At 34.2% G+C, this 25,151-nt stretch overlaps 1 protein-coding gene across 2 annotated transcripts in view; it reads right to left on the bottom strand.

Moving 5' to 3' along the window:
• Positions 1–24,669, bottom strand: part of mthl1 (adhesion G-protein coupled receptor methuselah-like 1) — a 215,277-nt gene extending 190,608 nt beyond the window's left edge. The window contains exons 1-2 of one of the 2 annotated variants that reach the window (XM_074171733.1): positions 23,663–24,669; positions 4,684–4,971 (exon numbers count right to left, since the gene is read on the bottom strand). In XM_074171733.1, the coding sequence (XP_074027834.1) occupies positions 4,684–4,971; positions 23,663–24,335 (961 nt within the window). In that variant the 5' untranslated portion in view covers positions 24,336–24,669. The remainder of the gene's footprint in view (positions 1–4,683; positions 4,972–23,662) is intronic. The other variant, XM_074171737.1, reaches the window with a different exon arrangement.
• Positions 24,670–25,151: the final 482 nt, after the last annotated feature.

Genomic DNA, 25,151 nt, shown 5'->3' with positions numbered 1-25,151 from the left:
TCAACTGGTCCAGGAACTGAAAGTAAACGACTATAAACAACAATGTGTGTTCGCTAAATGGGTTCTGGACAGTTGCAACTGACCTAATTCTCATCGAAAAATCATCTTCAGTGATGAGGCCCATTCTAGATGAATAACTACCTAAACAAACAAAATTGTCGAATTAGGCACGTGCTGTGCTGTGCCGGACAAGTGGGCGACCAGCTTAACGCCTAACAATATTGAGAAATGATTATTATTCCCCCAGTCGTTACAGATTTGTCGGTACAAGAATCAATTTTCGGATAGTATGGCATCATTTTTAGTCACTCTAGAACGCAATTCTGAGGCTGTGGGCACGAAAATAGCGACGGCCAAGAGATGACCAGGCGACGGCGGCGATGCATAAAACAACATTGACAGTTTAGGTGACGCGCGCGAAACGAGCGGTGGCGTTTCGTACTTCTCATCGCCCCGCCCCGCATTCGTCATCGCCAATTTCGAGTCCGCGGCCTGACATTTCGAAACGACTTTAATCATTTTTTGTGTCTTTTTGCTCATCAATGCGAATAGCACGTAGCACATTTGCTGGACTTTTACGATGTAACTCAGATCGTCTTCTTCTTGGCATTGTAAATTTCAAAAGTTCTCGCACACTAACTACTGAACTGTTTTACTGATCATACTACAGAAAATTATAAATGGCAGTACCCTCACGGAATCACACAGTAAAGGAATGACATATTTGTTTGTTGTCAAATATAGTATTTCAATAGGGACTTTGACAATTGTTAACGGCCATTTTGTTGAAGCATATGTCAAGAATTTCACTAGTTCGGACTTCCATTGTCTACTATATAAAATGATTTGAAATCCCTGAAACAAGTAAAAAGAATAATTAAAAAAGAGTAGCTGAAAATACCAATTATATTAAGCAACAATAAACCTGAAATGAAATGAATGAAATGAAATGAAATAACCTACTAGTAAAAATATAATAATTGAATGAATAAAATTAAAGGAATGAAAAAAGAAAATAATAAAAATAAAAAAATTAAAAAATGTTTTTTTTTATTCTTTATTTTTTTATTTGGTTTTTAAATTTTTTTTATTTTTTATTTTTTTATTTTTTTATTTTTTATTTTTTTTAATTTATTTTTATCATTTTCTTTTTTCATTCCTTTAATTTTATTCATTCAATTATTATATTTTTACTAGTAGGTTATTTCACTATCATTTCATTTCAGGTTTATTGTTGCTTAATATAATTGGTATTTTCAGCTACTCTTTTTTAATTATTCTTTTTACTTGTTTCAGGGATTTCAAATCATTTTATATAGTAGACAATGGAAGTCCGAACTAGTGAAATTCATCTCGAAACATTGTCAAGCACCTTCAAACAAACATATGTCAAATCAGTTGTCATTTATTCAATATGTTAACCAAGGAACCGAGACACATTGACACATGAGATCCAAGAGCGTCCAATGGACCCCGAGAAAGTCACTGTTTGGTGTGGATTTTGGGCTGAATTAGATGATCTGGACACCAACAACAGGTTTCAACAGGACGACGCCTGGAAATTTTTGAGTATTTTTTTAGTTCTCAGAACACCTGAATACATAGAAACCAGTTGAAAACCTCCAGACATGTTCTTTGTTGCAGTCTTGTTTTTTGTTCGTTCCTTCCTGTTGTTCGACCTTCGCAGAAATTTTCCTGACAAATATTGCGAAAACGTTAATTGAAGTGATTGAAAACACCGTGTTTTCAACTAGATAATTGTTCGTAATAGTGTTTCATTAGATTGTACAAACATTGCAAAAACGTCGATGTCGAAGTCATTCGGAAAGGCTGAGTAAATATAACGGACTGACTGATTCATTAGCATCGAGTATGTTCGAAAGTAAAATAAAGATTGACTAACAATTTCTAATCGGACGTGTGTGTGTAGCCAAGAATGGGACATGCCCGCCTGATGAATTATTTATAGAATAACAGTCCGTGTTCAGATTTGAAGCGAGCATTTTTTAAATGTCTCAGCTGATTGTGAGTCATTGAACTTATATAGAGGGGTTGAAAAATAGTAATCCTTGAAATTTTTGAGGAAAATCTGTGTAATTTACAACTTGTTGCAGACGATACTTTGAAGAAAATTCGAAGCTTCACTGGTCTAACTTTGGAAACTCCCCCTGCGATGGTTCAGCCGGTTTATTTCATAGATTTTTTAGGTTCATTGGAAACGGTTATTCTACAAAATTCGTGAGGAACCGCAATCAACAAATTTTCTACTCATGTCTATTTTTTTATTCCTTTGTGTCGATCACAAACAATGATAGATAGATAGATAGTTTATTTGACTACGTATATGTATAAAACATTTGTAGCAAGTCAGGTGATAAATCAAACATTTGAAATTGAATAATACCTGAATAAAATAAAAGCATTAACACTACAGTATAACGAAAACACAAGGCACCCAAAAAGGGTACAATAATTTTTAAAATACATTATTAAAGGCAGCACTGTATAACAAAATACAAAAAAATTTTGAAAGATATTATTACACGCACTTTCGTTTAAAAGATAAATCCGGTCATTACCATGGAAGCAGCCATATATTCATCTATGCTATAAATGACTTCATCAATGAGAAAGTTTTTGTGCCCTTTTAAAAAGTAACTGTGATAAGTACTTGATTGTGGTTGGCAAGATATTGTATAGGTTGAAATCTAAGGAATTCTTGGAAGATTTCTGTAGATTGAATTCAGCAGGTCGTATGAAATTAGCACCACGTATTTCCGCATTAGAAATTATCCTTATTGCTTTTTTTTGTTACAAATATATTTCCAGCAGAAGTATAATTACCCCAAAGAAGTGTCCCGTAGCTAATGAACGAGTGGAAAAAGGCATAGTAGCCAGCGGGAAGAGTGTCAATAGAAACAAATTTTCTCAATTGCCTCAACAGAAACAGATATTTGGATAATTTCGTATTCAATTCATCAATAGGACTGTCCAATTAAGGGAGTCATCCAAAGTTATACCCAGTAATTGGGCTGTTTTTCCTTCCAAAAGCATGTTATTGGAAGAAAATATCAGTCTATGGGTTTTTCCCATATTAAGTTTGAGAAGATTCGCATTGAACCATTTTTCAGCTTGGATTTCAGCAAGTTTAGAGATTTTCAATGAATTTTTGCAATTTTTGTCTGAGCAGAAAATAGATGTGTCATAGGCATAAACAACACATTTGAACAACACATTTATGGGGCAGGACTTGGAAGAAAAGGTCATTTATAAATATTATAAATAGGAAAGGTCCCATCACAGATCCTTGCGGAACACCGTTTACTATAGGCTCTAAAGTAGACGTTCTATTGTCTCCTAGGTCGACATATTGCTTTCGATTTTGTAAATACGATGTGAGAAGGGAGAGAGCCACACCTCTAACCCCATATTCATTCATTTTATGAAGTAGTAAGTGGTGAGAGACACAGTTGAATGCCTTACTCAAGTCACACAGAGTTACAGCGCTATGCTGAACATTCTCAAAGCCGTCGACAATGTTTCTCACCACACGAACAACTGCTTGTACAGTAGAGCAAGACTTACGGAAACCATACTGATCAGGATTCAAGAGATTGTTATTTTCAAAATAGAAATATAACCTGTTTTTGATTAACATTTCAAAAAGTTTACCAAATATCGGCACAATAGAGATGGATCGATGATTTTCAATGATATTCTTGTCACCTTTTTTTTAAAAACTGGAATGACCTTACTGATTTTTAATTTATCTGAAAATGCTCCTTCACTTATGCAAGCATTGAACAAATAGGTTCTACAATTAGATCGCAAATTGCCTTAATTATTTTACTGTTGAGATTATAGATATCGATACAATTAGAGTTTTTTACTTATTAGTCAGTGGGCTATGCTTGAAGACTGACAGTAAACAAATCTAAAGCAAATGGAACTTCAAACGTTCAAGCCAGTCTCTATATACCTACACAGTAGATTTAATGGACTGACGCCTATTAGAAAACAACTACTCCCCTGGCTAATACAACGAAGGGCGTTGTAATATATCCGACAGGTGTCAGTGCAGAAATCTTCACAGAAAATTTCCTGCATATGCAATTGGCAATACAACTGAAAGTGTCGACCTTCAATTATGGAACGGCTACACTTGCAGACCGGTTTCGGGCTTATTAGCCACTCATCAGTGCAAGATAGTGACCATCACTGACCTTAAGCCAATGACTCTCCACAATTGAAAATCGGAATTCTTTCAGAGTATTTCATTCCTCTTCCGAAGTTGGAGCGAACATCACAAAATGTCACTCCATCTAGTGGACGAGGAAGGAAGAAAAACTTTCTTATTAGTCAGTGAGCTATGCTTGAAGACCTGCATCCAGTGGGGTCCAATGACTAAAGGACCAGTGGGATTCAATGACTAATGGACCAGTGGGGTCCAATGACTAATGGGCCAGTGGGGTCTAATGTATATCTGGATAAACTTCAACTTCAAATATCATTCCTCTCTGTCGTATGGGGGTGTGAGGAAATTGATGGTCATAAATTGAGACAACATATCCATGTTTGCCAGATTGCGAGAAAGATGTCTTTATCCACCGAAGGTGATAAAATATGGGTGTAATTAAATTCTGTAAGAAATCCCCAGACAAAAAAAAACAAAAAATAACTTACCGATGGCAAAACAGGGCACATAATCCACATTAGAAGACAGCTGCGTAATGCACAGCAAAACGTCCCCGACGAAAAGACAGCTGACGTGGTTGGTCTGGCAGCGCCAGTGGAGTACGTGATGGCTGGCCGGGAGTAGCGTGCCCGCCGCCAAAGTGGCCGCGAGGAATATGGCGCTCAAAGCGAGGCCGATCGAGCAGATGATAAAGCGGGCCTCCGTTTTCTGAGGTTCGACGGTGATGAATTGCTGCGGTAGGTATTCCGGACAGGTTATCAAGCTAGCTGAACGACCTGGAATGGAAACAAATTATTATCGAACTGTTAACAAAATCACATGAGGTTTCTGTCATTTGTAAATGCCGTATCTTCACCGCCGACGCATGACGTCGACCACGCGAGAAGGCGAATCAGTGGGGGCTGAAGACACTTTTTTATTTATTTTCCAAAAATTACAATTACAGTTTAACAATTAGTAATCTCCAAACTATATCTAATGCATAATGAGATCAATATAAGCAGTATAAAAATAAATTCTGACAATTATTTACATAATTTAGCAGGACGATACCACTACAATATTTATGTCCGCTGTGGTTGGGGAGATTATTGTCTACCCCTCAGTTCACCGGCGCCAAGCTGACAGCCTGCCCTTCAACCTTCCCGTTCATCCCTCACCACATTCTTTGCCCATTCATTAACATACCTTATCCTTTCGCTATTCCTTCCGTTCTCTCTTCTCAATGCTATCTCTCCATTTTCCCGCTCCTTATATTCTTTCCATTCACGCCATCCAATCCTATCTCCATCCATGCATCTTTTTATCGGGCTCACTATAGCCGCAAAAACATGGAAATTCCGGGCCCAGAACTGTCATTAATAATGGAGAGGGGTAAACTAGTTCTCATGGAAGTGGTTCTTGATCTTTCCAGATATGGATCCACTCATCTATCTTCTGAACATCTCTTATGAGCAGAGGTCTCGAGCGGTTCTCCAAGTGGCAAAGAACTGACATCATTAATAGGGGTAAACTAATTCCGATGGAAGTGGTTCTTGATCTTTCCATATATAAATCCACTCATCTATCTTCTGGAGATCTCTAACGAGCAAAGGTCTTGAGCGGATCTTTAAGAGGCAAAGAACTCACATCAATAATGGAGAGGGGTAAACTAGTTCTGATGGAAGTGGTTCTTGATCTTTCCAGATATGGATCCACTCATCTATCTTCTGGAGATCTCTTACGAGAGGTCTTGAGCGGATCTCCAAGAGGCAAAGAACTGACATCAATAATGGAGAGGGGTAAACTAGTTCCGATGGAAGTGGTTCTTGATCTTCTCCAAGAATTCATTTTAAAAACATTGCCCTTCTCTCGATAAACTGTTATTCCACAATTATCGTCATGGTTTACTGAACGATCTTGGTGATCCAAAGCTTCATTTCTCAGGAAAAAGTTTAACATAGTATCAGTAAGAATAAGACAAGTGTCTTATTCCGAAACGGCGATGTACGCCATTGATGATGAGAGTGTTTAATGTAAGTGAAATTTCAACTTTTTCATTGTATGTTGTGTAGCAATCCTGTGAATGATATCTGATTCGATTCCACTGATCAGGAAAAAGTGTTTCGAGAGCGTTTTTCTTTTGCATGATCTAGACATCTTTGTATAGAGATGCTTCCTTCCTTCCTTTGGAAAATTCCCGCTTTTTGTATAAAGATACCCCTTTCAATTCAGTTTTACATGTTTTTCATATTCTTCTGGGCATGATTTGGACTGTCCATGAAAATCCGGTATAGAGTAAAATTCATTCTTCATCTCTTCACGGTATATTTAAATCCAACGCAAATTTACTTTCAACTTTTTGTCCTGCATTATTTTTTTTGTGGCGGGTTCTGAATTAATGTGCAATTATATGGATATATTGATAGTTATAGTTAAAATTGAGGTAAAATAGCCACCTTCATCGTCTGAGACTACGGGTAAGTTTGTGTTTGAAATTGGCTACACATCTTATGAAAAAACGTGCGAAAGCAATAATGTAACTGATCATTCGGTATGTAACTTATCATTCGGTATGTAACTTATAATTCGGTATGTAACTGATCATTCGGAGTGTAACTGATCATTCGTTATGTAACTGATCATTTGGTATGTAACTGATCATTTGGTATGTAATTGAGCATTTGGTATGTAACTGATCATTCGATTGATATCAGTGAAATCCTGGTACTGAAGGAAAAAATAAAGGATTTCCCCCGTGAGGAAATGATCAGGTGGGTCCGTGTCGTGGCATTAGCCAGGAAAGTCGGGAGGATCGAATGTTTCGAATTTATATCATAAGTACTTAGTTTCTTGTCTATCCCGGACACACTCATCATTAATTTCCATAATTTCCATCTCATTTTTTTTTCAATATCGATTAAATTCACCAGAAACGTTTGTCACTTGATGTAATTTTAATTTAATACCGGCCCTGCGTTTCGAGATCAGAAATAGGTTATCTTGTTGAAAAACAAGTAACCGCAGTCATCTCTCGAAGAAAAACTAATTGATATCTTCCGGATAACTATAATAATGTTAATTGTCAATCAATCAATAAAGTCTCATCCGAAGATAACGATTTGATGAAAGAGGAAGTACTTTATTCTCGATATCTCATTAATTGACTCAATAAAAATGATTTTTAGTGATGGAAGAGAGAAATAACAATTTGTAATAAATGTTATGAAGTACCAGTTCAATACCAAAGTAGAAACAGTTAGTTTTAAAGGAGTTGCACTTAATTAAAATTATCATAATTTTTCTGCTATGTAGATGCGTCAAAAATTATACAAAAAATCTATGTCTCGATGAAAATTCCCTATGAGTAAATATTTTCTTGAAGTGGAAATTTTGAAATCGTCACTCCAAAAAATAGTTACGAGAATTCTGGAAAATATTATGGCGATAGATGAAAAACTAGTTTTTTAGGATTGGAACTGCTTCTCCAAAAATTAAAACTCGTTCTACAAAAATCAAAACTGCTTCTACAAAAATAAAAACTGATTCCCAAACAATTAAAACTGCTTCTCCAAAAATTGAAACTGCTTCACCAAAAATTGAAACCGCTTTCTCAAAAATTAAAACTGCTTCTCCAAAAATTAAAACTGTTTCTTCAAAAGTTAAAACTGCTTTCCCAAAAATTAAAACTGTTTCCCCAACAATTAAACTGCTTCTCCAAAAATTGAAATTGCTTCTCCAAACGTTAAAACTGCTTCCCCAAAAATTAAAACTGCTTCTTCAAAAATTAAAACTGTTTCCTTAAAAATTAACTTTCCCCAAAAATCAAAACTGCTTTTTCAAAAATTAAAACTTTCCCCAAAAATCAAAACTATTTCTCCAAAAATTAAAACTGCTTTGCCAAAAATTAAAATTTTCCCAAAAATCAAAACCGTTTTCCCAAAAATTAAAACTTTCCCCAAAAATCAAAACTGCTTCTCCAAAAATTGAAACTGCTTTGTCAAAAATTAAAACTGATTTCCCAAACATTAGAACTGTTTCCCCAAAAATTAAAACTGATCCCCAAAAATTAAAACTGCTTCTGTAAAAATTAAAACTGCTTCTGTAAAAATTAAAACGGCTTTCCCAAAAGTTGAAACTGATTCCCAAAAACTAAAACTGCTTCCCAAAAACTAAAACTGCTTCCCAAAAACTAAAACTGCTTTTCCAAAAATCAAAACATTTTCTCCAAAAATTAAAACTATTTTCCCAGAAATTAAAACTGTTTCCCCAAAAATTAAAACAACTTCTCCAAAAATTGAAACTGCCCTTCAAAAATCAAAACTGTTCCCCAAAAATTAAAACTGCTTCTCCAACAATTAGAACTGTTTCTCCAAAAATTTTAAACTGCCAAATAACCTGACGTTCTGAAATTTTTCGTTTTCATAACCCCGTGATACATAGAAATCAGTTGAAAACACCCAGACAGCTGAATTAAACAAGAAAATGGAAAACAGAAAAGTAATAAAAAATATAATAAAAACAGCTAGAAGCATCAATATTGCTGGTAAAAATGTTAACACCACAAAAACTTTGGTTAAGTAGGTAAACAAATGCTGAATTAATCTGAAAAGAAATGGATTCTGATATCCAATTGAACAAAATCATCATCAGACCGTAGGGCCTGTCAATGTCATGTCAAATAATAATAATGACCGTTCTTGACACATCCAGTGGAATGTTTGAGAGGGAGATTATCAATGTTGAACCTACTTTACTTTTCATCAAAACGAGTGTTCATTTCATTATGACAGATATGTGTATTTTGTAGTTTCCCACCTTGTATATCAATCAAAAGGACGAAATAACTACTGACGCTTTGTTTTTCTGCCGCAAGGCACAGAAAAAAACATTTCCTTTATCTGTTGAATATTAAACTAGAGGGAATCAATTAGTGTATATAAGCCTATTATCTGCGGCTAATGACTTGAAATCCAAACGCTCCGTTACACAAGATATTTTCATTATTAGGAATTCAAGGCTAGCAACGATAATGGAAATACTACCGAGTACGTTCAGGAATTTAATGCACTAAGACGTGTTTATTGTCTTGCAAAGAAAGAACAGAATACACGTAGTTATCAATAAACTTAGATATTGCTGAAGTTCTTAAGGAACACTATCATCGGTAATAATTATTAGATTATATATTTTCTATGAAAAGCACATTTCAACGTATTAAATTCTTGCCTGCTTACTTGAGTAAATGAGGCATACCCAAGATATTTTCAAATTTCGCTGAAAAAGGGGATGACGTCACGATCCGATCCGATTTAATAGTGGTTTAATTAGGTACTTTAATAACTGACGAATATGAATTAACTACGAAGCCCTTTTGTCTTAATTGGTGTTGTTTTCATGAAATAACAGTAGGGATGGCCGGTTTTCAGTCCACCCCCACTCTTCCACTTTTCGTCATTACCCAATCGACCAATCAGAAGCTACCGCGCGCACAGCGGAAAATTCAAATTGTTCTCATCGTTAGTGAGTGGGATAGACATGTGCGACGTAATCGTTGTATAGAAGGATAGAATGATTATAGGACAGATTCAGTTGAAAGATAACAACGTGGTTGATTTATAAAGATATTATAAGCGTGAAAGTAATAAATGACAAATCGAATTTAAGAAAAAACATACTTAGTGTATGAATTAAAATACCGTTGAAGAATGTCGAATTATAATTGACATGTGACGTGTTTCGGGATTTTTTTTCAATATGTACAGTAACCGAAATAGTGAATTTATTCCATTTGGCTTTTACACACTGTAAGAAGTTCTCATACATCAAAATACTTCGAATACCGTTGATACTCTGGTGGAAAAGTGTTCGCAAATGAAGAGAATTTCAAAATCATCGATATATAAATTCAAGAATGAGGAAAAAAATGGAGCTGCGAAATTATCAAAACCATTTTCAGGAAGAAAAACTGTCACAGTCGCCTTCTAGAAAAGAAAAGCGTACATGATTCTACATTTTTTAATGCTTCAAGTCTATGATCTATAAAATGTATATCGGCCGTGCTAGACGATATTTCACACCATGATTCAAAGACCACGTGGCATTTGAAAATTTGAAAATGTTGCTAGAAACCGTACATGACACTAGACGCATGAATACCTCAAGTCTATTATTTATAAAATGTATGTTGGTCAGACCAAACGAGATAATAAACCACGTTTCAAAGAACGCGTGCGTTGGAAAATCTGAAAACGTTGTCGTAAACCGTACATACACTAGATTTTGGAATGCTTTAGGTCTAGCAATGGTAACGTCTGGTATGAGAACTATGAACTTCGACGACAAACAACTTTGTATCTATCAGAATTATTGTAAACCCAGCAAAGTAACAAGCCTTTCCCGCCATGTTATCATAAAACCCACTTAGTCCAGTCATTTTAGGTCGATTTAGGCCAGTATTTCGGAAAGTTGACATACCCAGCTGTAAATTCGTATAAACTTTGTATTTTAGCATCATAAAAGTATTTTCAAAATTCACATATGATTCGACGGCCGCAACTTCAAAAACTGGGGGTCAAAAGTCAAAAAAACCGACTTTTTGCACGTTTTTGCCAATATCTCGTTTCCAAAGGGTTTCATGCTAGTTGTATGTAGTATCAATATTGTAGAGAATTGAATTCTCTACAACTTTTGTTTCAAACATTTCTTCATACGTTGAATCGTTTTTGAGATAGAGGGCAGCGCAAGCACAGAATAATATTATTTGAAATGAACTGGTTGTCCCGATCGAAATCAGCTCATTTAAGGTTTATAAATTATTATTTAATAAATAATTATAAATAATTTTCATTTTTTATTAACAAATACATTATACTGAAATATTTTTTTCATTAATGAACCAACCAATGAATTCAATAATGCAATTTATTCCTGTATTTCAAAAAGTCATTAAGAGATATACTTTAATTACATTTTAATTGTATTTTTTTTACGGTAATTGCATTTAAGTACTTGTGATTTTAATTGGGCGTACAATATCTCTTGAACAAGAAATTTTCTTTAAAAAAGTTGGCAAAGCAAATGTGAAAACGGAAATATACTCCTCTAAGAGTTTCGACAAATATTCAAGTTCTAAAAAACACATTTTGTTCCTTCACGCTTTAAGCGGCTGTGATAAGACTTCTGCGCTCTTTAAAAAAAAAAAAAAACGTTTTTAAGAACATTCGAGAAACTATACTTGCTGGATGAACTTGCTGCAGCATTTGAAGAAGAAAACTGCCCGGTTTAAAGATTATTTGATAGTGGATTATTAGCGGTTTATAATGCTCCAAAATCTGTAGACACTATCGATCATCTGCGTTATGCACAATATGTCAAGCTAACAACGCTCAATAAACTTGTGCAGTTATCAAATATCCCACCAACAAGTGGAGCAGCTCGCCAACATTTTAATCGTGTTTATCACGATGTTAACGAAGATAGGTCCTTTGATCCAGAAATCATGGAAGAATTGGAAACGAATCTGGGTGAGGATGACAATGAAGATGATAACGTCCTTGAATTTTCACAGCTGCGAGAAGACGACGACGATGAAGAAGAAGAAAATTGAAATAAAACTCATTATTCTTTTAATTATTTTATCTGTTTTTTTAATTTTGACATTCACAAATGTATCAAATGAGATTTTTTAATAAAAATATTTGAAATTTTATTTCTTTTCTAATCATTTTTATTTATTAATGAATAATTACTATAGATTAGATTTAAATTATAATGTAATATATATTTTTCCCTCTACAAATTTATAACTACGCGGGCAGGTGAGTGTTATTGAATAAATTGATACTTAATTGAAAATAAATAATTAATGAAGAAAAAATATTTAAATATAATGTATTTGTTAGTAAAAAATTGGAATTATTTATTAAGTAATAATTTATAAACCTTAAATGAGCCGATTTCGATCGGGACAACCAGTTGATTTCAAATAATATTTAATCTGCGCTCGCGCTGCCCACTATCTCAAAAACGATTCAACGTATGAAAAAATGTTTGAAACAAAAGTTGTAGAAAATTTAATTCTTTACAATATTGATAATAAATACAATCAGCATGAAACTCTTTGGAAACGAGATATCCGCAAAAACGTGCAAAAAGTCGTTTTTTTGACTTTTGACCCCCAATTTTTGAAGTTGCGGCCGTCGAATCATATGTGAGTTTCGAGAATACTTTTATGATGCCAAAATACAAAGTTTATACAAATTTACAGCTGGGTATGTCAACTTTCCGAAATACTGGCCTAAATCGACCTAAAATATCTGGACTAAATGGGTTTTATGATAACATGGCGGAAAAGGCTTGTTACTTTGCTGGGTTTACAAAAATTCTGATAGATACAAAGTTGTTTGTCGTCGAAGTTCATAGTTCTGATATCAGACGTTACCATTGCTAGACCTAAAGCATTCCAAAATCTAGTATGTGTACGGTTTACGTTTTCAGATCTTTCAACGCACGTGTTCTTTGAAACGTGGTTTATTATCTCGTTTGGTCTGACCAACATACATTTTATAAATAATAGACTCAAGGTATTCATAAGTCTAGTGTCATGTACGGTTTCTAGCAACATTTCCAGATTTTCAAATGCCACGTGGTCTTTGAAACGTGGTGTAAAATATCGTCTAGCATGGCCGACATACATTTTTCTAGATCATAGACTTGAAGCATTAAAAAATGTAGAATCATTTACGCTTTTCTTTTGTAGACGGCGACTGTGACAGTTTTTCTTTCTGAAAATGGTTTTGATGGTTTCGCAGCTTCATTTTACATTTTACAAATTTACAGCTGGGTATGTCCACATTCCTAGGCAAACCCTTTAAAATGACTGGACTGACTTCCTACTGATCGAAAGTCTTAGTGAACGAACATCCTGCCACATTACCCAGGTAGTTTTCATTTTTTTTCATCGGTAAAAAATAAGAATGTATATACCTGTCGCACCTGTCCGATTAGTCAAGGTAGAACGAGGTTAGTGATTTCTCGAGAAGATTGCAGACGAACACGCATACCTTTCGAAGAACAAGTGAAGAAGTCGTGCTCTAGACCTGAAGCGGTTGATGGATAATAACCCCGAAAGGAAATTACAAAAAAATGCGTTTGCAGTGACTGCAAACTGAATTGAAAAACGGGATTGCGAAGACCGCAGTGAATTTACCAAATATAAAACATTTTACTAACTAGTTTAGTGATCCAAAAATTTTTCTGAAGAAAAGTTGGTTGGATAACAGGATCAATTTTTTCTTGAAAAAAACAATTGTTCACTGAATTATATAAAAAAATCTCCCAACCAATTGAGAATTACATGATGAAAGATAACTTTCCTAGAGTCCTTGTTAGAAAAATAATTAAAGAAAGAAGTTCCTCTTCCCGAAATACAGGGGCGAAACCAAAATATACAACAACTCCATTTGTAGAAAATTTATCTGGTAAATTTGGAATACAACTCAGTGTCGAACAAATTAAAATGACCTTTTCAAATGAAATTACAGTTGGAAAGCTTTTTTCTCGAAACAAAAACTCCACAAGAAATACAATCCAATACAGTGTACAAATTGAACTGTGGAAGCTGATGTTGGCCAAACCGGACGGTTTCTTAAGACACGGGTTTCAGAAGACATCAGATACTTTAAGAAACTGAATATAAAAAACCCACAGCCCTCGTTGAACATAAAAAATATGGACACATTTTTCATTCTGATCATTCAACTGTTCTAGATGTTCAACCTAAGTCACACTAAACCTTTGTAAATTGTAACTTATATGTTATTCTGATGTATAAGCTGTATTTATGTAAAGTTTCATCTGAATCCGTTCACTCACTTAGACTGAGTCGTTTAGGCAGAGCCACAAACATATATACAGTGCATTTCTGTCCCCCCCTTCATTTTTTTAACGGGTTAACTCAAAAAATTGATATTTGGAATAATGAAATTGATGCAAGAATACTTCATTTTGAAGTGAAATTGACAAATGAAACTTTCAAGATGGCAACTGGGCGCCATCTTGACCTACTACAAAATGGCGGAACATTTAATAATTTTCTGGAGACAAACACATTAATTGAAAATCAGAGAAGCACTCCTCAGATAATAAACAGGGAAGTTCCTCAGGGATCAATATTGGGCCCCCTTCTCTTTATTATTTATATAAACGATTTGCCAAATATGTTGACCTCAAATATCGAGACAATTATGTATGCTGATGACACCACTTTTGGCATCAGTATCAATAAAGGGGAGTGTCCGGCTACAATCCTTGGGGAAGTTATGGAACAAGCAAAAACCTGGTTCTTGACAAACAAGCTCATACTCAATGAAAAAAAAAACCAAAAGTCTCATTTTCGAATCCAGACTATTCTACAATGTAGAAAACGACCTAGACATGCTGCACACTAAATTTCTGGGTGTAGATATAGATGTCAGGCTATAGATGCAATAGACTAAATAGTGCAGTATATGCACTGTTCGAATCCATCATTAGATATGGCTTGTCTGTCTGGAGCTCGGCAGCTCAGTTTCATTTAAATGCTATATTCGTCATTCAGAAGAGGGGTGTAAGATGTATCATAGGAGCTAATTTTGAAGACTCCTGCAAACCAATCTTTAAAACGTTGAGAATGATGACACTTTACTCTCTGATAATTTTTGTAAAGTTACTATATGTCAAACAAAACATTAATAGTTACTCTGTTGTGTCCGATATATACAGTCACAATACTAGAAATAAAGATAATTTGATTATACCTCAAACCCGGATACAAAGAATGGACGATACTATTGATATTAAAATGTACAATGCCCTACCTCTTACAGTACGTTCTCTGAACTATAGTAAATTCAAAAAACATTTAAAGACATTACTTACGGAAAATCCCCTATATGGTATTAATGACTTTTTCCATTCACTTCCTGGACCATAGAGCAAAGATACCTTTCACAATTGTATGTATGTAATGTATTATTATTATTTTTATTGCGCTGTATCTTCTGAAGATTTTATATTTTACTTTTGGCATATGTTAATTTAATGGTATTTTGTGACATGTTCTAAAGCTGTAGCTTTGTTATGAACCAAATAAAAAAATTTTGGAATTCGAAATGAAATTCAAAAAATATATTGATCGTAACGCCAATATTTTAGAAACTCCGGTATTGCCGAAAATTTCCCACCCGCAGTGGAAAAATAAATTTGAAAATACCGATAATTGGAATTCTAGTAAATCAATTTTTGAAAAATCAAAACAGTATCACAGCGCTTTTTTTTTAATAAATCGCTTCTCAGATCAAAAATCCAATAACAACAAAAAAGTCCAGACCATCTGGACTTTCTCCTGAGAAATTCCTAATCAAGAACTTGTGACACGGACAGAAAACGCCCTTCTGAACAGATGTCCAACACATCCATTACCTTACTGGGGAATCCAGAATATTTGCTGCTTGCTCCGACTACCTGGGAGAAAGCTTTTTCGATATTCATCTCTCGCATATCGAAAATCTACGACAGCCGGAAATGCACCCGAGAGATAAACAAACCAGCTTAAATTAATGCAACAATAAATAAAAGGCGCCTAGTCTCCGACTATAAACAGAAGAAAGCAAGGACGACATTATTAATCCGTTATGAAATCGTCGGCTAAAAATATGCGCGGACGTGGAGAAATTCCCAGAAAATGCGCTACTCTACCAAGTCGAAGCACAGAAATTTTCGGAACACTCGGTATTCGACGATAGACAATTCATTCATCGATGAAATTCGTGAATAACGTCAAGGTCGCAGCTTTGTCGAATTTTTTGAATTGCAAGTGTTCACGGGTCAAGTCATAAAATTGCTCATGTAATTAACTGAGTGAGAATAAAAACGTATTTTTTTTTGAATACCTGATAGTTTTTTGTCGCTGGAGGCCTTATTCATGATTTTTCTCTCACAAAAACGAAATGACAAAATATGTTGAATTGTAAATATAACAAATCAACCACGAAACTGACTATTTACAAAAGATATTTTTGTACTACGGAAGAAAAAGAAGACATACGAGTACGAAAAGTTTTTCCAGTTGAAAGTAATTTTGTAGGGTATTTCAAAAATCCAAATCAATTCAAACAAAGTAATCAAACTCAAAAAAAATTCCTAGTTTCATATTCCAATAATCACAATTAAAAAAACATTCCATTTTTTTCCCCAACTATCACTTCAATTAATGATTTCTATTCAATCCACGATTATTAATCACAAAAATAGATACTCTTCGGTTCTAAAATAGTAGTTTTTCACAATATCTTTTATTTTTCAATATATGCACTAATTTTGACCATTATATAACTATTTTGACTATTTAGATTTAGACTATTATATATTTCTATTAGATTTGTGAAATAACACAATAAACAACTTTTGTATAAAAATAGCAATATCTTGTTAGCAACATCTCGTTGGTAATCTATTTTAGGGTAATATTTTTTAGCAATATCGTGCTAGCAACATTTCGCTAGTAATATATTTAATACTGATAGCAACAATGGCTATCAGTAGTGATCGAAACAAGTGTCTAGGTGTTTTTTGCCCAACAACGGTTTGTTGTTGGGCAAAAAATTCCAGTATTAGTCATTATTACACCAAAGGTTCCAAACAATGCATCACAAGTGAATGACAATTAATTTGACAGATTGACAATTAATCGAACATTGACAATTGACAATGTCAATTGTCAATGTTCGAAAGTTCCTATTGGAAGACCCTACCAATGAGGTATGAGAATTACGCTCAAAAACGGTCAAAATTATACGATTGATTTTTTTTCCATCGACACTAGTTAAGATATAAGTGTCTAAAAGCGAATTGAAATAGTAATATCTTTTTTATTATTATCTTTTTAAGTAATGTCTTTTTTAGCAACATCCGTTTTACTGATAACAGCAATAGCTTCAATATGTTTAATGTCTTATTGTTTTCCATTCAATTCGGGATTATTTCAGTAGGTGAAGAAAATTCATGACGACCATATATTGGATTCTAAATTTTGAATATTGTTTAAAGCAAAATGTAATTTATATCTTCCCGAACCTCCCCCCCCCATTCCCCCCCCTTTAAAGGCAATTATGCGGCATGTATGCATTTATTTCGCTAATATCATTGCTCCGACCAACTCTGAGAAATTTTTTGGAAGTGCAGAACAAGTGATAGACTTATTTATGACTGAACGAGACAGACACATGTTTGAAAACGGTTTTATATGGCTTTCTAGACTAATTAGCGTGCCATGCAATAAGTATCGGTTTGTGTAGCAAGTACTACAGAGGGATAACATACAACGGTTATCAGTCTAGTTAGTTCACATGTACTTTTTTTGTAACATTTTTCAGCCCTGTCCAAAAATTACGACCAAGGGACCAAGGTGTCATTCGATTCGTATTTTTGCCTAGAAAGTTTAAGGAAAGGTCCGAAAACGCGCCGATAAAAATTATAAAAGTTATAAACAATTGAGCGAAAAAAAATGGGGCTTTAGTTTTTTCTTAATATCTCGGAATATTTTCAAAATTTTGGAAATTTGAAAAAAGATTTGAAAAGATCAATGAATTTGCGTAAAAAACGTCCAGACTCCCGAAACTGTATCTCGATTATTTATAATTTTTACAGAGCCCTGAAAATAGAGCCAAAAGCGGGTAGTCTGGCTTCCGCTCGCCTTTCGTCACTCTGACATAAAAACAAAAAAAAATATTAAAACATATTAAATGTAAATATTGAGGAATGAAAAAATTCATGTATTGTTGGGATACATCAATAAACAATAATCCGCAGTCAAAAAATGTTTATCCCAATTTTAACTTTAAATATAAATTTGTTATTTATTAACTTTTTCTGAATTGAAAGTTAATATAAAAATCCCTATAATTATTAAACTAAAACCCTGGCATTTTTTCCTTTGGTGAAGTCATCCTTAATAGGCAAAAAATAGATTACCGTTGCCAAAATAACAAAATTGTTATTTTCTATGTTTTTATTGACAACTGAAAATTATAATTTTAAAAAAAATACATTACAAATTTTTTTTTCTAATTTTTTATTGTTTCAATGTCTCATGGCTAAAAATTTTTTTTTTAATTTTTTACAGCTATTGTTAATAAATTTATTATAAACAAATACATTGTTTATAAGCAATTCGAAAAATTTTTTTGCATTATGTTAATTGAAAAAAATCATGATTTTTAGAAAAAAAAGTGTTTCTTAAAAAAATTCTTTGTTACTAAAAAATGCGTTTGTTAATCAACAATCGTTTTTTGCAACTATTTAATTTTTTTTCCAGATAGCGCCCATTCGCCATCTTGAAAGTTTCATCCGTGTATTTAACTTCAAAATAAAGTATTCATGCATTAATTTCATTATCCCAAATTTCAATTTTGTTCTAGATTTTTGACGCATAGAAGATGCAATAAAAAATCTACCAAAAGTTTTTGAGAAATCTTCAGCACCCTCTGATTATAAAAGTAACCTCTCTAGTAACCCTCAATTATTACCAGGTTATTGAGACACATGTTTTTAGGGCAATTATCCGGTGCACAATATGAATAGAGAGTTTCCAAATATCAGGGTATTTTCCCTTTGAACCATTTGTGACAATACGGCATTGAGCCATAATTTCGGCCATAACATAGTAAAATTCCTTTGGCCCATATGCCAGACAAACTTCCTCTCAGGTTTTATATCGGTAGCTGTAAACTTCGTCATTACAAAGTTGTCTCATTTCTCAATATCCGTTCATCACAATTAAGTAGATCCACGCAATCTTGAGCAGGAAACAGAGTACGGTAAAAACGTGATCATAAAACTTTTACGAGTATTACATTGTAATGCTCTGAAAGAATTAGACATTCAGTCCAATAGTTCCTTCATTCAAGTTAAAACACTGGATTTATGAACCTACCTAAAATTATGAACCCAATGAATGAAAAAAACAACACATAGGCGCTTGAAATGAGCCTAAAATTATGACGTAGTGATAAACTCAAACTAAAATTAAGACGTAGTCATAACCCAACCTAAAATTATGACGTATTCATAATTTTCATTTTCATAAACTATGGCATAGTCATAATTTTCATTATATGTGAAGTAGTCATAATTTAAGGTTGGGTTTATGAACCAACCTAAAATTATCAGAAACAAATCCCTTTAAAAATTAAAACTCAACATTTGAAACATCAATTTGAATACTTTTCGAAGTGAATTTGAAAAACTCATGAATTAAACTCAACTTTATTTTGTACAAACTTGCATTTGCTGTAATAATCCAAACTGAAGAACATTCCCATTGTTTGGTATGAACACATTCTTCATAGGCGCAACACTAATTATGACGTAGTAATAATTTTCATAAATTATGACTTAGTCATAATTTAAGGATGGGTTTATGAACCAATATAAAATGATGAACCCACTAATAAAAAAAAACAACACAGAAACTTGGCGATAGGGACACTGGAAGCCTGAAAAGAGCCTAAAATTTTGATCGTCATGAATCCTACCTAAAAATCATGAACCCAACCTAAACCTTGCAATACCTACTGAATAAAAAAACAATACATAGAAAATCGGCGATAAGGGGCAAAAGGAGCCAGAAATTATGACGTAATCACAAACACAACCATAAATTATTACGTAGTCATAACCCAACCTAAAAATCCAACCTAAAAACCCAACCTAAAGCTATCAGAAATCACTGATTGAAAAAACAACACAGAAAATTGACAATAGGGAAAAATGGGAGCCTGAAATTATGACGTAGTCATAAACACAACCTAAAACCATGACGTGAACATAATTTTAGGTTTAGTCATAATTTAGGTTGGGTTTATCTCCGTTAAAAAGAGAAGCCACGATATCTCCGGAATAAAGAACAAAATTAGCCTTAAGTAGCCTGAAATCAACCTAAAATTATTGTCTGAAAATAAATACAAAAATCTATAGTAGTTCGGCTAGTTCAACAGCTTTCAAAGCTTCGCTGACATGAAATTCCTCAGATGAAATTTCCTTTTGACCAGTGATTTTTAATTCTAGGCACCCACAAATCCTCAATTCCTCAAATACCTTATGAATGGAAGATTTTTATTATAGGTACGTGTTAAGAATCACACGTTAAAAGGTAAGACATCGCACAAGTTTCTCAACTTCCCAGACAACTACAAATGCCTATTTCTCAAATAGTTGGATTTTCACACAAAAGTGGCCAGTTTCACTGGACTATCATTACCACGGTAATAAACCGTTTTTTGTTACGATTGTAAACCTTTGCTCATGTTCAAAAGTAGGTAGTTGGATTTCTCTGCCTCCTAATTAAATTTGGGGAGGATCACCATAAACACCACTTCAAAGTGCCATTGTATGACTCAACTGGAGGGAAACTAATAATGTTGGTGAGATATGACAAATAAATGAAAGGATGGAAATCATGCTTTTGAGAATTTTAATAAGAAAACTACAGAAAAACCACTTACAATTTGAAGGTTTCTGAAACGACCTAGGCAGATTTTTTTTCGATGATTCAGAGTCTACTTTATTTACTGCATTTGAGATATTTAAGTACTTTATCAGTAATGTAATCCCGATATTTCTTGAATAGTAATAACAGATAACATTTGGTAAATATTGATGACACAATCTTTAATATATCTGGATAGCGGGCTTAAAAATGTCTATAAACAGCTTGATGGAATGAAAATCCAAAGGATTAAAATCTGATATTTAATGACGATTTTTATTCAAGTAAAACACACATGATTTCTATTTCAGTTACAGATATTCGATAAACACCATTTCCTAATAAAGGAGATGTGTTTACATTTATATATTGGCAATTATTTACGGTTCTGTAGTGATAAAAAATACATATTTTGAGATCAAAGAAAAATTCAAAACATGTTTATGATTAATTCGTTTCTGTTTCGAGTAATAGAGAAAAATGAAAAAAACAATAAAAATGCATTACTAAGTAAGGCTAGCTTGATACGAGGGATCATTTAGAAAATTAAGTATTTGTGAGGTTACGCTGATAATTTTGAATTAAAAAAATTAGCGTGCATTCTCATATCTGGAAAGAAGTGTGTTTCTGTTCAAAAATCTGTTCAAAATCTGCTCTTTCGTTATCCAGCTGTCGTCCCCTAAACGTGTGCAAGGTAAAAATCAAAGAGGTCTAACCTTTTAAGGTGTACCTACTACATGGACTGAACACATAGATGGCTCTATTCTTATTATATTCATCGCTTTTTCAGTTAGGACTAACCGACATAATTACCCAGGACATCAATAAATAACACAGGTCTGCGAGGAAAAAATTATAGGATATTTAAGTAACTAGTGATTTCAACAGTATTTTGTGTGCTAATTACGGAAAAAAATAGTAAAAAAATTCTATCACCTATAGATAACTCACAAATTTCACTTTAACGATTTAGTACGAGACCTGGGCCAACCAAAGGACTCAGCAGAAGTTTTAGGGTCTAGACTTAAAGAAAGACATAGCCTCCGGTGTTTCATTTTCATGGTACCAATTTAGAGAAAGGGAATTTGTCCCTTTTTTCACACAAGAGGGTGTTTTCTGCAACAATGTACCCGGCGTTATGGAAATGTTCAACATAACGTATGAACCAGAGAAACGGAGACTTTTCATCGATTCATCAAAAAGAAGTTTGTAAGCTGTACTTCTTCACAATGGGAACCAATATGCTTCTGTGCCTGTTGGACACTCAGTCCATTTGAAAAAATGCTACGAAAATCTTGAATTTGTTCCTAATGAGCTCAGCTACTCTGATCATAAGTGGACCATTTGTGGAGACTTGAAAGTTATTTCAATGTTACTTGGTCAACAAAGTGGTTACACTAAGTTTCCATGTTTCCGATGTGAATGGGATATGCGTGACAGGAAACAACACTATGTCAAGCAGGTGTGACCAATAAGAAAGGGTCCTGGAGTTAAAAATTTTGAAAAACAAAGTTAAGTGGATCCTAAAAATCTTACTTGCACCACTCCATATCGAATTGGGGCTAATGAAACAGTTTGCGAAAGCATTAGACAAAGAGGGACACTGTTTCAAGTATCTTTCTGAAAAGTTTCCTGGTCTATCCGATGCTAAACTGAAAGAAGGAGTCTTCGTTGGGTCTGACATAAACAAAAAACTTTCAAAAGATGAAAGCTTTGTCACTAAAATGGAAATGAAAGAAAAAAATACCTGGAATTGAGTCAAAATTGTTATAACAGGCTTTCTTGGAAACAATAAAGACCCAAACTACAAAACTTTGGTTGCTGAATTGATACAAAACTACAAAATGTCGGGCTGCAACATGAGTGTCAAAGTCCATTTCCTTCACTCACATCTGGACTACTTTCCCAAAAACCTAGAGGCTGTAAGTGAGGAACAAGGAGAACGGTTCCATCAAGACATAAAAAAATGGTACTTACGCAGATACCAAGGTCGGTGGAATGTTAACATGATGGCAAACTGATGTTGGATGTTAAAAAGAGAAAATTCACAAGAACGCTGCCGAAAAATTACCAAAAGAAGCTTTGAAGGAAAAAGAAAACGTTTTTACAAAGACTTATAATCACTTTGCAAACACTTGTGTATCACTATTATGCTTAGTCTATGTAGCATTGTTTTTTTTTCTTTTACTTCATGTTAAAATAATAAAAATAAATCCACAATTCCTCGTTTTTTTTTTGTACTTTTTCAATTATTTCATCCTTATTTTGTAGGCAAACCTTACGTGATAGATAAAAACACATGTCATTTTTGAAATTAGCGCAAAAAATTACATAAAGAACAGTTAACGAAATCAAAAATTTGTTTTAAAGTTTTTTTGCAGACCTGTGTAATGAGAATAGTAGTGGTCCGAGATTCGATCCCTGAGGTACTCCAGATGAGGGATCGTAAAGAGAAGAGAACTTTGTGGAAGTGAAGTGAAAAACTGGTTGAAATGTCAAATGAAAATAATGAATTACAGAATCAAAGTCATCTCTTTCAGTTTTTATGAAAATAATAACTTTTGTGTTTTTTTTAAAAAGCTTCAAAAAGAACGATGATCTTTTTTTAAAAGGCTAATGTAAACTTTTCGAAATCCGGCAATATCTACTTTTCTTATTTCACTTTGACATTCCGTATTCCGTTATATTGCCAAAAAATCACAAAAACTCTGGTTAAGTGACGAGACGATGAAGAATAACATGCTTTAAAAAAAGTTATATTGGTGGTTATATTGGTAAAAACATTTTGATTGTTTAAATAAAGGTCCTCAGTGAAGGTTTGTGAAAAGAAGTAGGTTCATGAAGTACCTAATTGATGTCTCAACAGTTTCGTTTCTGATTGAAATTTTTTCCAAAACTAAGGCGAGCCGTAAAGTTGAATATTTATCAAGAAACAAAGGCAAACTTTAAAATTTACTCACCCGTATGCTCGAAAACGTACTCCAGACAAAAATTCGCCGCAGGCAAAATAGTCCCGTTCTGCACTTGCACGCTGCCATCCCCGAAGATGCTGCTGGAGTTCACTTCACCCACCACGTGTATTTTATTGTCTATGCAAACAGGAAAACCCGCGCCCAAAGTCTGGTTCCGACCTACGTTAATCCTGTAGCTGTTGTCCTTAAACTGCCTGCAAGTGCTGTTTGTCTGCGAAAAAATCGCGTTTTCGCCACAACACTTTTTGATGTACGTCAAATTTTCGGGCTCGTTCAAACACACTAAAGCGGAGTGATAGTCCACGCATAGTTGGCTAGGATGGAATAGCTTGTCAAACTCCAAGCTGAGCAAGGAACCGTTCATGAAGGGGATGTTGTTTTTACCCTGGAATATCAGCTGCCGTGGATTCGCACAGTTCGGCATAACTCCTTCCTTGACCTTCCAATGTGGCGGTAGGGAAGTGTGCGGGACAAAGCCACCCTTTCGCACGTTAAAAATGTCAATATTCCAAGAACTGGACTCGTTTTTCACGCACTTTCTCTCGCCGATCGTCAAATACTCGTTAAACTTGCAACATTTCGTAACGTTCACCTGTCTCAATGCTCCGTTCACGAAAATCAAGCAACTCGAAAAAAACACTACGAACGTCGCGGGAAGCATCTTGTCAAAGTTTGTTCGTTTGTTGTTAAACAATCGCGCACCTGTCAAACATTTCTACAAACGCGTGTTCGGAAGATTCTTGGCAAGGCCGACGCGATGCCTTCTCTGCGTTCTCGATTGCAAACTGCTTTCGGTGTGCGCTTTCCTTCCGATCCCAGTAGGCCAACGGTTGCAGTGGACCGGTTTCTATCCCCACTTGATGCTGGTGCTTGCCGTCTTACCTTTATAGATGTGTCGATGGAGCGAGATTCACGGGTTGTTTGCAGTTACAGATGCATGATTTGAGATTGATAGATATTTATTTGAAAATAGCTAATGATAATATGGGAACATGGTTAGTTCGGAGTAATCTTTCTATTTTAGAGCCAATTGGGCGGGTTACAATTCAGCAAAATGAAGTTAATATATCATAGTCTATAAGTGAGACTTACAAATTGATACTATAAGTACTAGTCCGGTCAAATTAGGCCAAAAATAAGAGTAAAGCTACCTAAAATCCTACGAAGCTGAAAATCAGTAAGATTGTTTGAAATATGATTAAAAATGAAATTTTAAAGTTCCCCATCTTTCCCCTGTATGGAAAAAATGTATTCAAGGTTAATGGTCAGAAAAATGAGTTTTTCGCGATTTTCAGCCAAACGGTAAGTTTTATCAGAAATATATTTCAGACAAAAATTGTAGATCATAAAATATGTTTCAGATAATCATGAAATGTTTTCTTATTCGAAGTTCTTTGTAAAAAACGCTCAGAGCAATGGGAAAAATATGAATAGGTACCTGAAAATGAAAAAAAAACTCTCGAAAAACTCTACGATA

The sequence above is a fragment of the Leptinotarsa decemlineata genome, unplaced genomic scaffold (assembly GCF_025532065.1).
Source record: "Leptinotarsa decemlineata unplaced genomic scaffold, Ldec_3_MD MMD2_P_RNA_scaffold_12, whole genome shotgun sequence".
Lineage (NCBI taxonomy): Eukaryota > Metazoa > Arthropoda > Insecta > Coleoptera > Chrysomelidae > Leptinotarsa > Leptinotarsa decemlineata.
The sequence above is the reverse complement of the archived record's forward strand: the minus strand, read 5'-3'. Positions and strand labels throughout refer to the sequence as shown.